At 36.5% G+C, this 15,134-nt stretch overlaps 1 protein-coding gene across 4 annotated transcripts in view; it reads right to left on the minus strand.

Annotated features, from left to right (window-relative positions):
- LOC101743862 (cell adhesion molecule Dscam2) overlaps window positions 1-10,320 on the minus strand; it is a 220,631-nt gene extending 210,311 nt beyond the window's left edge. For all 4 annotated transcript variants that reach the window (XM_062673973.1, XM_038017526.2, XM_038017525.2 and 1 more), the window contains exon 1: window positions 9,989-10,320. In XM_062673973.1, the coding sequence (XP_062529957.1) occupies window positions 9,989-10,104 (116 nt within the window). In that variant the 5' untranslated portion in view covers window positions 10,105-10,320. The remainder of the gene's footprint in view (window positions 1-9,988) is intronic.
- Between the last annotated feature and the right edge of the window lie 4,814 nt (window positions 10,321-15,134).

A 15,134-nucleotide genomic window follows, 5' to 3' on the forward strand; every position in this document is an offset into this window, starting at 1 on the left:
TTTAATATATATTTGTTAAAATAATATGTATTTCACATTTTGGGAATAATTGTTTTCTTTACCAGATTTATATTATTTATTTATTTATTTATTACACTTCATGTAAAATTTACATAGGCGGACTTAATGCCTAAGGCATTCTCTACCAGTCAACCAAAGGTAGTGCAGAGTAAATAGTATTATGTAACATACCTAATAATAATCGGGAAAAATTACTTCAAACAAGTATTCCCTGTACTGTGGGTATCAAAGTTACATACATAAATACATGTTAATACCCAAGCAAACAATGTAATTACTAAATTTGTTCGTGACACGAATGTTTCCTCTATATGGGAATCGAACCCTCGGTCCAGTAGTCAGCAAAGTACTACACCACCCAGTCAGTCAAAAATAATAACTCTGTTTACAGAAAACACTAAACAAAACTGTACTTCCCCGGGTTGCTAATATTAAATTCGTACGTCATCTGCGTCTGACACCTAAAAAGGTAACCTCTGTTGAGCTTTATGTCCCATAATTCCTTTCTGCTATAAAGTTGCGCTAGAGTTTTTTTTGTTATTATTAAAAAATACGGACAGATAAGCTCATGCGGCAGATGTTTTTTAACGGCTACCGGATTCCAAAGGCCATAGCCACATAAGACTGAAAGGCTTATTGCGTTGGTATAACGAGTGAATCTATCCTTAAAATCGGAACACAAAACGCTTTGCTGAACACAACTTGATGACATTGCACAAACTGATATTTAGTACTAAAATACACATACATTAAATATGATAGTATTTTAAATGATACATTTTAAACGGATAGATTAATGGAATTTTTCGATTGTGGTACAACTTCATTCACGGTTGTTTGCATAAGAGTTAGTGTATTGCGCAAACGAACGCTCTAAGATCGTGGTCAATTAATGATAAAAAATATGTTATTTTTTGTACGTTATCACAAAGTTAAGTCGTAGACTGTGTGCATTACTAATTTGTACGTTATTACAAAGTTAAGTCGTACACTGTGTGCATTATTAATAAAAATCTTACGTTACGGACATTTTTTCCCGGCTAGGGTACCCCTCCGCATCGTCCCATGAGGAATTTCGTTCCAAAGTATCCGCTGAAAAGGAGCAAATTAAGGTGGCGCCATAGTAGCAAGTGGAAAGATTTAAAAAACATCGCCTTATAATACACTTCACTTAAAAAATAGCACACTTCGCTCTGTTTAAAACTGCTATATTTATATCATTTTCACTTCCTACACTAGCGTTATTTCGGTGAGTCTTGCAACAACAACTTACTGTTTACAGTGGACAGTTTTTCAACTTCTTCCCAATATAAGACGGTACTCCTTACCTCTACCCTCCATACCCTTCACTTAGGCTGTGTCACAGGTACCAAACGATTAATAGAATTTAAATCAGAAAAAATAACAGTTATCAAAATAAGGCAAGTCACATTACTACAGATCAATCTATACGAATTTAGTTTTAACAAAAACAGACAATGAACGTCTGTGCTTGCGTGAATGTACGTCAGGAATGTATAGTACATGTTTCTGTTTAGGATTTACTATAAAATACGAACAGTTATAATGCAGACTTACTTTAGCAGCGAATTGATCCCCGTACAGTTTTATACGTGGCATATTTTTTTAACGGCCGTCTGGTACAGTGGTAATTGACATGGTCACTACAGAAGGGAGTCGCGGGTTCGGATCCCGCCAAGGGAAAATATTTGTATGATAAATATAAAATGTCTTTTCCAGGGTTATGGATGTATGTTAAATATATGTATGTGTATAATAAAAATCATACATTTATTTCCGTTATCTGGTACCTGTAACACAAGTTCTTTACGAACATAGCACGGGACCAGTTAACGTGGCGTGATTGTTAGTAAATATTTATTTATTATTTATTTGTTTGTTTTGTATTTTTGTATAGTGTTTGTTACCAGTATAGCAATTAAGTAAGCAAGCCTTAAGTACGCCTTAAACCAAAATAAATTAAAATCGCTATGTTACTTATTCATAGTGTGATTCAGAAAACTAATAAAGTAATCATTCAATCGAGTACTACTATAAACCCCTTAGAAACTTTAAACTTTAACAGGAATTGAAGATATCGTGATAAATAAAACATAAAAAAAGCGGTATTCTTTCCTGCAGTTTTTTGAATAATAAGCGCACAACGACAAACTTACCCTTTTATTTATACAGATATTATGGAGTAAATATGTCCGTGAACATTACAACAGTGTTCGCGATATGCGTTCGAAGAATCTTATTTCAAAATATTTTGAAGGCTTCATAATTCTTCCTATTATTTAACGGCGATTAACCATTAATATAATACCATTGAGATCGTAATTCGTTTGTTAATCCATGTCAATCAAAATTATTCATCAACAATAAATGGCCTTTTAAAGATTTTTCTAATTAAATACTAACAAAATAAGGAGTGCAAAAAGTCAAAGCTACTTAGAAGAAACGATGCCTTACAAGCTTCAGTTTAATGATAACATCAAAGAGTATTTTCATCTTCATTTTAATCAAAGAAGTTAATGTTGACAAAAAAGCTTTTTAAGATAGTAATTCTGCTTTTAGCATTTTCTTTAAAATGTTAATTTCAGAGTTGTAATTATATTAATATTATTTATGTATTCAACAATCCAGACTAGAAAATAACAATTATTATTGTGAATTGTGAGATAAAAAAATTGTATAAGGTTTTGTAAACCATTTTAAACAGCACCTAAATTAGTGGCGTATTAAAGTCAGCTTTGAGTAAATCTTCCAAAGAACAGATTAAAGAGCAGCAGATATGTTAGTTAGAAAAATAACGGCTACCTCATTATTACATTTTAAATTTTTTTTTATTGCTCTTGTAGGCAAACGAGCACACGGCCCATCTGATGGTTTTTTTTTATTGCCCGAGCAGACAGAAAGTGTACGGCCCACCTGATGGTGAATGGTTACTGTCGCCCATGGACTTCAGCAATGTCAGGGGCAGAGCCAAGCCGCTGCCCACAGCTTAACACTCTCCAAAAGCCTCTTTTGATTTATACGACTGATTAAATTTTTAGGATATGAAAGAGATTCTCAACAAAGCAAAACTTGTTCACGAATCCGTTAATATTATTTTGTAACTGACAGCTAATTTCATGGAAAAATCCACTGCAATATCCGCGCCGGAAGAATGGAGTTGTCGGCGACGGCATTTGAACCAATCCATTCGTGCTTTCAGAAATCTATATCGTAAGCTCCGCTATTCCGTACAAAATGACGATCAAATTTACGGAGCGATTCAAATACCTACGTATGTATGTGATGTTAAAGTACAAAAATCAATGCGTGTTCTAAAAAGCGTACTTACTACATTGAATACAAACATTCAATACACACAAACCAATTTAACTCACAATAGATCTTCAATCAAATACAATTAACGAATAAATTCATTAATTTAGAATTTAAAATATATTAACATAATGTATTCCATTTTTGACACAGAACGTAATTGCGTAGTGCAACCTAAATAATGTCTCTTGCAGTGGCAAACTCCATCGATCCAGATCAAAGCGATGTAGGTTTGAATTATTAGACCACGTTAGTTGTAAACTGTATTTTTAAGTATGTAGTTCGTGTTTATTAAATCTCTCACTCTCTGTGGGTCGCGTTTCCGATCCGGTGGTAGATTCTGCGAAGCACGGTTGCTAGGGTTCGTATTAGCAACGTCGTTAGGTTTGAGCCCCGTGAGCTCACCTACTAGTTAAGGTTACGCTGATATAGCCTCTCAAGGCTATCAGCTTAAGTAGGAAAAAAAAAGAAAAAAGCTTCTCTAGTCGTGCTTCTCATGTCTGAAGACCGTGATCTTCTCCATTCATGAATTTCATCATCACTATTTTATGCCATTTTTTTCGTGTTAATACTTAATGATTTTTTTGCTGTAATTGGCCTACATATCAGATCTCAGCTATTTAGTAATACTAACGAATATATATTTCTGCCGTGTAAAATTTTTCACCAAGCGTGCGGAATTCACTTTGTAATGTCAATTAGGTCCATTACTCATAAAAATAATAATAATAATTGCGGAAATGGACTCGTTGGTCATCTAATGAAAAAAGACTGTCATAATTCTCATCGAACTCGTCGAAGAGTTCGACGTGCAACTCCTAACCCGTAGCCACAACCCGCTGTGTTTCTCGCCGGATCTTCTCAGTATGTAGCTGGAAGTAGCTGGAATACCCCCTTAAAAAAAGAACCAAAAAGAAAGAAAAAGAATAAAAAGACACTGTCAGTGTACCATTAATGAATTCGAAATTACAACTCTTTTCACGGCCTAATCTCAGAATTCCGTGACCACTAAAACTAAAGAGTATTCACAACGTTAGAGTTCATGTAATGACAATTAGAAACGCGAGATTAATCCGTAAAAGTGGTTGTAATTATTTATTTATTTATTCATCTTTATGAATCAGAATACAGTGGAGGATTTGATGCCTGAGACATTCTACGCTACCTGTCAACCAAGGGTTTGTGTAGAGTCCTGAAAAATGCATGCTATTAAAAATGCTATTAAATGCTAGTGCATTACTAATAAAAATCATACGTTACGGACGTTTTTTCCCGGTTACGGTACCCCTCCGCATCGTCCCATAAGGAACTTCGTTCCAAAAAGAAAAGAGAAAATAAAATAAATTATGTCTATGACTCGCAAAAACCGAAGAAAATACAAAATAAACTCGTGATTTGAGTACTGATAGCTACCAATCAACTCACTGATAGCATACTGATCATATTTCAGACGCAACATATTGATCCAGCATTAATCTTCCTATTGAATGCAATGCTTAGAACGCGAAGACCGTATGACGTGAATCAATTACAGCGTATTGCTCTTTGAAATTTAGTTCCACCCGCTGCAACGTATTGATTCAATTTAATTAGCATTATATTAAAATTGTCTTATATCATCATCACCACACCTCTTAATTTGCCTGCCCTTTTTCTGTTACCATTTTGTGGTTGTCACTCTGTTATGATTATTGTCAATTTTTTTTTGTTTTATCATGTGACCTATCCATCGCCATTTTAACATTTAAAAAATTAAATACGTATTTTAAGATACGTAGTCTGGACAAGGATAGCAAAGAATTGCAGAATATGAAAGTCGGAAGAAACCTATGCGTCAAGTTTCTTTGTGTTTTGATTTAGCAATACAGCCAGTGAACTATAAACGTGAATATTGGACGTTAGAATGTTTTATTTTTACGTGAGCATATCTATATATTAATACGTGAAGCAAAAACTTTGTATCCCTTTTTACTAAAATTGCGCGGACGGAGGAGTATGAAATTTTCCACACTTATAGAAAATATAGAGAAGAAGCGCACAATGCTAATATTTTTTTAAAATAATGCATAAAAGATACATTAAATCAATAAAGAAAACATTACACACACTACATACCATGTATTTGACGCACACATGCATGCATATTATTTATCGTCAAACTTTTGTTCTTGACGTCTGTAGTCAAATTGAGAATAGGATAGTTTGTCTTTGTTAATATTTTTTATAGCGTAGTCTTGGCGAAATTTGTGATTATAGAAGTATAAAATACAATCATAATAGTGTACAAACATACAATTCCAATTAATTATAGTCGAATTTCGACTACTGCGAGACCTCTGGTTAAAATAAATACTCATCGAACCCAAAATTGACATATGTTCAGAAATAAAGAAGCTAAATGACGCGTTTTCATTTCACGATAGACAGAGAACGAATAATTTGTAGTGAATAATGACATCAAAGTTCAAGTGTATCTACCATAAACACATACTAATATATACTGACAGAACATTTCCTTTTACTTCCGATCAATAGCTTCAAACAATACATTACAAATTGATATTTTGAAATAAATATATATTATATAAAACGATTTAATCTATTTCTTAAACACACGTATTATGTTTGATAATAATTACATTCTTCATTAGTATTGTTTACAATAAACATTATAGTCATTCTGTTAGACTGCCAATTGCAGTGACTATACATCTTCAGCTAATAATATGACAAATCATAACAACTAGAGGTCCCGCAATAGTCGAAATTCGACTATAATTAATTGGAATTGTAAGTTTGTACACTATTATGATTGTATTTTATAGTTCTATAATCACAAATTTCGCCAAGACTAAACTATAAAAAATATTAACAAAGACAAACAATATTTAATCTATTCTCAATTTGACCACAGACGTCAAGAACAAAAATTTTACAATAGATAGTATGCATGGGTGTGTGCGTCAAATACATGGTATGTAGTGTGTGTAATGTTTTCTTTATTGATTTAATGTATGTATCTTTTATGCATTAATTTAAAAAAATATTAGCATTGTGCACTTTTTCCTCTATATCCTTTATAAGTGTAGAAAACTTCATACTCCTCCGTCCGCGCAATTTTCGTAAAAAGGGATACAAAGTTTTTGCTTCACGTATTTATATATAGATAAATTATTATTACTGCCCGTTTTATGGATAAAGTACATTTTTATTTAGAGGCTGACTCGCTGATTCTTCTTTATAGAATGAAATGTCATTAAAATTTTAAAGTAAAGAGATTTTTATTTATTTTTCCATGATAGTATAGTAGCTACGATTGAAAAGAAAATTCAAATAAACTTAACTTAAACTTAAAAACTTAATAAAATAGCTCCATTATTTGACGTTGGCAAATTTGAGTTTAATATCGAGCGAACCGGTAGTAAAATAATATTTTCTGTTAAAAAATCAATTGTTGATTTTGTAATAATGAAATTGTTTTTATTTGTTTGAGCTTTATTCGCAGGTGAGATTATGGCCCGCTGGCTTTTAAGTAGTTTTCGTTATCCATAGACATCAGATACCTTTACTAACGCCAAACGAATAAGAATTGAGGACACAATCAAACAGAAATAGACAGGAAATTAGTATTGACACGTGCAAACTCACAATACCACCAATAATAATGTTTCGATGATCATTTTTAATATTTTATACCTTCATCAGAAAAGTTCAAGTGTTCGTTCGTGTCTCTTTGTTGAGAAGTAAAAGTAAAAAATATATAAATAATATTTGGAATTCAATCAATAATTTTTATTATGTATTTTATATCAAAACTTAATTCACCTAATTCTAGTGATCTAATTTAAATATTAGGCTGTCTGGTGTAGACCTAGACCACCCCGTCCCTTCCCGTGGTTATCGAGCATCGCAGCTTTATACCAGCCAGCGAAGTTCGCCAATCGGCATTTACTGGTAGTAGAACGTGTCGCAAGCCCGCACGAGTAAGTACCAAGTACCACCATCTTGGCTATTTCTGTCGCGAAGTAGTCTTTCGTTTCGGATTCAAGGATGGGACCACCTTTATACCATACCATTAAAACTTCGCCCACATGTCGCTAGGTGGCGGTGTTCTAGTTGTGACATCTCTAGACTCCGATAGGTAATTATAGAGTATATTTGCTCCTTCACCTATTAGAGTAATAAACAAAATTCTAATCTGTTGTTGAATAAAGCAAACGACAATCAATGTCGATCTTTCAATAACATCCAGTACCTATTGTTCGCTCAGTCTTTTCATGCACAATGAAAATATTATTATTTCAGGAGATAGGTACCTTATAGCATTATGTCCCTTTCTTAAAAAGGGTATAAGAATAATAGATTCCTTCAAGTCAAAGGACCTGATTTATGGAAATTCGAGATCAGATATTCCGTTATTTGAAATTTATTTACGTACTTATGATTTATTATTCAATACCAGTGATCCCTATTAAGAGTAAAAAATACAATGATATGAATTAGACATAGCTGGGCCGATATCGTGGAACTTTGTTCTATCTGTTTCTTTGTCCGTGCGAATATGATATCTATTTTACTTCGATTAGATTTCAAAATTGAAATGTCGCTCCGATGATGAGAGCCAGCAGCTTTACTTCTGGTTACCTGTGTCCATTGACAACGTGAACGACGCTGACGATTCTGAATGAACTCCCCTCCATGGTGTCTTCCGAGCGCTATGACATGTCCTTCAAACGAGGCTCGCGGAGAGTACTTTATGATAGGCAGTGGCTTGGCTCTGCCCCTGGCATTGCTGACGTCCATGAGCGACGGTGACCATTTACCATCAGGTGGGCCGTATGCTCGTTTGCCTACAAAGGCAATAAAAAAAAAACGTTAGGTCGTAGTTGCATTTGAGTAATAGCTATCCCGTCATATAGACATACCAGTGGTTACTCTTAAGTGTAAATAGGAAGAATCGTGGTGCCCAAATCTACAGTCTCAAAACACCACACAATTCAAAATAATATTTCTTTATTTCGTGTAAATCATTTCAATGCACGAATATAAGATTAGCTTCGACGAGCGAACACAAAATCTTTTTATATATAACTTATTAAAATTCGATTACACAACTATTGCGGGTTAACTATATTCTTCAGAGCCCACATTGAAGTGGGTTCGGTTTGTGTATCAGCACGCATTTGAGGACCGCTTGTCAAATACAAATACAGCAAAGGAAGCTGAAAGCTAGCTTCATTCAGAGTGCACCGTGAAACAATATTACGTGTTTATTCTGCGGAAAATCAGTTGGGAATGCTTAACCGAAATCCAAGCAGTCGAGTTTTACGAGACCGTATTTTTTTTCACACAGCAGTCTGCTACTGTTTATCTACCGTATTTCATATCGTACGTTTCAATTTCCCTTCGTATTTTTATATTGAACTATGAAAACCTACCCGTATATCTCATATTTACAGCCTGTTATTTAGGATCAACTCAACGGCCTTGCAAAGTTTTGTTGTAAGATTTTCGCTCTCTATTAAACTTATAATTGTAATTAATCCTGGTGAAATAATTTAAAGACTAATTGTCATATCTATTGGAGTTAAAAAATTGTTTTGCCTTATAAATTGTAGCTACGTTTTTTGCTGTAAACGAGCTTTCTGGACACCTCTTTATTGAGCCCTTCCCCAAAACATGTCATTTCGGATACTCGCAATCCATTAACGATGCTTTTAGGTACCTCAAGCACAGGTCATCGTTCTCGTCGAACCCATCGCTTGCGACAAAGGGCTCCGCGAGTAAATTAACCCACAGACACAGGCCACTGAGTTTCTCGATGGATCTTTTCAGTGGGTCGCGTTTCCGATCCGGCGGTAGATTTTGCGAAGCACTGCTCTCGCTAGGGTTAGTGTTAGCAAAGTCGTCAGGTTTGAGCCCCACGAGCTCATCTATTTGTTAGGGTTACGCTGAAATGGCCTCTCAAGGCCATCATCTTTGGTAAGAAAAAAAGAGGCCTTACCAAACTCATGGGCCGCATAACGTGAGTGCCCCGTGTACCATGCGACAAGAGTACTCTGTACGAATCCTCAGAAAGAAAATGTGTAGCGATATTCAGATCTTTAATTAATAATTAAACAGTAATTTAATAACTCTTATGAAGAAATAAATTTGCACTAATGTGGGATGTGAAATAACGCTTCCATCACTCGAAAATAATATATTGAACAGTACAGCGTACACAAAAGTGTTGACTCTATGACATATGAATATTTATGGCATATGTTGAACGAAAACATGAATGAACGTCGAATCCTAACATTGAGTGAAAGACATATTTGACCATTACAAAGTTTGAATAACTACGTTATTGGTTTAGTCCTTCTTTATCCCGGAATACAATATTTTAAAATAATTTTGACGTCTCCAACTAGGAACAATACTGGTATTTCCTGAAAATATTCGCAGCGAGCCGGAATAGCATAATTAAGACGCCGCCGTTACGCTTAATGAAGGCGTAATTGAGAAAAGTTCTTTTTGGCGTTTTCAAAATTAGAAAACACATTATTCCTTGTTATCTTTTCCTTCTTATTATAAATGAGTACTGAAATTTAAACATGAAATACTTTTGACTGGTGCTCAATGAACTCACCTTGAATTGTCACACAAGAAACACGAAGTCTGTTTTGATAAACGCGGCATGAACGTCAACCACAAAGTACATATACATGATAGCACAAGCGTAGTATTTGTAGTATCGGAGCACATGTAGAGGCGTGTAGAAACACCGGCAGCACGCGGCCTCCGATCAGCTGTTCGTTTACTATCAGTGATAGCACGCGCGAGGGATAGCCGGCGATCACGTTAGACTTTCGACTGCTACTCAAGGAAAGGTACTTCATTGAGGAGAAGGCTCGTGGCGGGCCGGCGGCGGCATCAGACGAGAACAAGCGGCCGGCCCTGCCGCACACACCGCCACACTAATCAGTAATCGTTGCTGGAAGTGAGGCTGCGTCGCTCTTCCCTCCCCCCCGGCCTCCGCTCCGCCCCAACCCCTACGTAGCGTAAGTCCGAAGGGGTAGACGTCGAATTCGGTAAAAACCGTAATTTCATTTTGTTTTTCATCGTTCTTTCGCGCGGCATGTTCGTGCGTCTCCTTCGAAGTTTTCCGGACTTCTTGATCTTATTTTCAGCCTAAAATATATTATAAAAATACTACTAATCGAAAATCATACACTTTTGATATTTTAGGTACATTTTTTCGATAAATGTCTTAATGTTGTTTTAACAACTGATCACCGTATTTAATTGTTATTATCTTAAACAGTTTTAATTATATTATCGTCAAAGAAACAATAATTTCCGACCGCTCGTAGTATCATGACTGCATGCTAATTTTATTTACAATTTTCGTTCAGACTTCCGAGTTCCTATTTGATATGGCTATTAAATATTCATTCGTGGATTTAAATTAGTGAGCAACTGAGATAACAGCGCCCGACCAAAACGCCTAGAAGGCGGCACTGTTGAGTTAACCGCGCGTGGAAAACTTTCATGGTAAAATAGACCGGAACCAATGTCGGCACTAACTCGGTGTTAACATAGTGGTTATTATAGTTTAATTCGTTATACGTGCCTTCATTGTTTGTTACATTGCCTGTTTTATTAAGAGGCTTATAATTATTGATCGCCTCGCTGGTCTATTCAGTCCCCATTATATTATACCATCGGTTTAAGTATATTGAGCGTATTATATATTTATAGTATATTTATCGGTATATGTCGACCAAAGAAGACATGGATGGAGTGTGTGAATGACGTTATGAGAGAGAGAGAGGAGTGAGTGTTGAGATGACGGCTGATAGAAGTGAATGGAAGAGAAAAATCAGCTGTGCCGATCCCACCTGGTGGGATACGACGGAGGAAGAAGAAAGAAGAAGGTTTGATACCGGATCGGAGTCAGTATATTTCCGCTATTCATGGACTCTTGTGGACTTAATATCAGTCGACTCTTGAGCTCATCTGCCGATGCACAGCATAAAAGTGTGGCGTTTAAGAACGCACCTTTTTATGATGCCTAAGCCGGAACGCACGAGAGGTGGGAAAAGAATATAGTCTGTGACACGGGACCTTTTTACCGCCGAAAATTTAAAAACGTAAAAATAATTTTTGATGTGTTTAATAACTAATATAATAACTTAGAATTGTTTATGCCGCTACAACAATAAAATTTCTATTGTTTCAACTGTGGTGTTAATTACATAAAACACGACTTTACGGCGAAATAAAGAAGGGACTCTATTTTATTTTTTTATTGCTTATATGGGTGGACGAGCTCACGGCCCACCTGGTATTAAGTGGTTACTGGAGCCCATAGACATCTACAACGTAAATGCGCCACCCACCTTGAGATATAAGTTCTAAGGTCTCAGTATAGTTACCACGGCTACCCCACCCTTCAAACCGAAACGCATTACTGCTTCACGGCAGAAATAGGCAGGGCGGTGGTACCTACCCGTGCGGACTCACAAGAGGTCCTACCACCAGTGAATATGGACTCCCTCAAAAGTATTTGTGTTCTTCGCTTCGTAGTCTGTCTAGTATGTGTTGGCGGCATACAAGAGAAAATTCAATGAAATTTAAAACTCATTCGAATCAGAAAAAAAGCACATCGCTTTGCGCTTTTACAATGTACTTCAGAACGTAATTTAAATTTTTATTTTTATTTATTGCTTAGACGGGTAGATGAACTCAGGGCCCATCTGATATTAAGTGGTACCGGAGCCCATAGACATCTACAACGTAAATGCCGCCACCTACCTTGAGACATGAGTTCTGAGGTCTCAGTATAGTTACAACGGCAGCCCCATCCTTCAAACCGAAACGCATTACTGTTTCACGGCAGAAATAGGCAGGGTGGTGGTACCTAGCTATGCGGACTCACAATACGTCCTACCACCAGTAATTACGCAAATTATAATTTTGCGGGTTTGATTTTTATTACACGATGTTATTCCTTCACCGTCGAAGTCAATCGTGAACATTTGTTAAGTACGTATTTCATTAGAAAAATTCGTACTTGCCTGCGGGATTCGAACACGTAAATTTCAAAACCTTCTAACACTTAATTCAATTTGTCTTACATGCACAATTTTAGCAGTGGTTTGGCTGTGCCCCTGGTATTGCCTGGTATTGAGCGGCGGTAACTAAATGATTACCGTCAGGTGGGCCATATGTATATGTATAATATTTCGCTTAACTATTTTGATTTACTTGTATATTCAGCACCGTTATTACTAGTTTTAAGATACTCCTGTAAAAAAAACTCTCCACGAGACAGGCAGTGCCTAGTGTGGAGAGTTTTTAGCAAACTGTTATGTGTAAATGTTTCAAGGTTAATAAATAAATTATTATTATTATTATTATTAAACAATAATCTATTAGAATCAAGGAATTGCAGACGCACATTCTGGGGTCCTGGAATAGAAGTATGAGATGGTTTTCCCTCATTCTCGATCCTGCGGACCAAATGGTAAACAGTCGACGTCGTCCAAAACACGTCATTTCGGTTCCTCCCGATCCACTGTCGGTGCTTTTAGGTACCTCAAGCACCGGTCATAGTGTCAAGCTAACCCACAGGCACAGCCTACTGAGTTTCTCACCGGATCTTCTCAGTGGGTTGCGTTTCCGATGCGGTGGTAGATTCTACGAAGCACTGCTCTTGCTAGGGTCAGTGTTAGCAACTTCGCTAGGTTTGAGCCCCGTAAGCTCACCTACTCGTTCCCTAGGTACGCTGATAGGTATAGCTTCTGAAGTCGTCGTGGCCTAAAGGATAAGACGCCCGGTGCATTCGTATGAAGCGATGCACCGGTGTTCGAATCCCGCAGGCGGGTACCAATTTTTCTAATGAAATACGTACTCGACAAATGTTCGCGATTTACTTCCACGGTGAAGGAATAACATCGTTTAATAAAAATCAAACCCGCAAAATTATAATTTGCGTAATCACTGGTGGTAGGACCTCTTGGGAGTCCGCACGGGTAGGTACCACCACCCTGCCTATTTCCGCCGTGAAGCAGTAATGCGTTTCGGTTCGAAGAGTGGGGTAGCCGTTGTAACTATATTGAGACCTTAGAACTTATAAGTTCTAAGGTCTCAATATCTCGAGGTGGATGGCGCATTTACGTTCTAGATGTCTATGGGCTCCAGTGACCACTTAACATCAGGTGGGCTGTGAGCTCGTCAATCCATCTAAGCAATAATAAAAAAAAAGGCTATCAGCATAGGTGGGAAAAAAAGGCTTCATCTCTTAACGTGTACGTAAGCGGAGCTTTCATTGATAACGCTACCAATTTTAGATACGTTTATTAATTACTGTTTATATTGTTGGTTTTTGTTTGTCCACAATTCATTTCTTATGCCATATCATATGTTAATGTATATTTAGTTTTAGTTCCGTTAGGTCTTCGTATTTATTAAGATAGCGCTTTAATCTAAAAATGAAAAAAGGAATATACAAATCTAGGCGCTAACTCTGAACAAGTGATTATTTTAATGACTAAAAATTTTAAGTGGTGCTCGAAAACTCTTATCTCCGAGCTAAATTATTTTTCGCACCCAAAACTCTCTAAGTAATTAAAATTACAAAAACACCGAAAGATGAACCTTCCGGATTCGTGTCACGTGCAGAGCAGTTCGTTTGCACCCGTCGTAAAAATTACGGAAAATGAAAACTGGCATGGTTCACGATGAGGTTCACGACCCTGGAAACGCGCATGCGCTTTTGCTCTTCCTCAAAAGATCCCACTGAGCACATCTGGTGAGTTGCAGTGCATATTTCCTATAGAAACTGCGTTTATTTTTTTGCTTCAAAGAAGGTAACGTAAGAGTCGGCATTGAGCAATTACCGTTTGACTGAGCTTTTTTTTTATTGCTTAGATGGTGAACGAGCTCACAGCCCACCTGGTGTTAAGTGGTTACTGGAGCCCATAGACATCTATAACCTAAATGCGCCACCCACCTTGAGATATAAGTTCTAATGTCTCAAGTATAGTTACAACGGCTGCCCCGCTCTTCAGACCGAAACGCATTACTACTTCACGACAGAAATAGGCAGGGTGGTGGTACCTACCCGCGCGGACTCACTGGAGGTCCTACCACCAGTAAAAAGTGAGCTGTTTTTATTAGGAGAACTTTTTAAGAAAAACGAAAAACCAGAAGTGTATTATTGTCTGTGTGAATTTACGCTACGTATAGCTACTTCAAAGCATAGGGCAATTTACCCAAAAAAAAAAAACTGCTTTCAACATCTTCCATTGCGAAAATTAAGCGAGCAGTGGGTATTAAATAAAACGGATTATTAGCGGTCTGTATTCAAATGGCAAGAGACGAAACCCGTAATTTCGTTTGAACCTTCTGTCTGTAAGTCACAATCATTTTACTAAGACGCTATAAGTATTAGATGTGTTATTTTTTCAGGTTGATTAATAAAACGCTACGAATTAGTTAATTGAAAAAATGGGTACGATTATGAGTGACATGAACGGTTTGGTGAAGAATAACAATTTAAATGCATTATATCGAGATCTCTTAATACATTTATTTAGCACGGTGCTCAGGAATAGTTTCCATAATGAACTGATGACATCATGTAACAAAGGCCGAACTTAATAACTAGTATTTAATATCGTAATGCTTCCTGTGCACTTGTTCACTTCTGGCGTGACCAAAAATCGAGAATTTGACCCGAGCGAGTAATTACAAGAAATCCTTTTTTATGCAGTTAACAATAATCATAG

Source organism: Bombyx mori, chromosome 19 (genome assembly GCF_030269925.1).
Source record: "Bombyx mori chromosome 19, ASM3026992v2".
NCBI classification, from domain to species: Eukaryota; Metazoa; Arthropoda; class Insecta; order Lepidoptera; family Bombycidae; genus Bombyx; species Bombyx mori.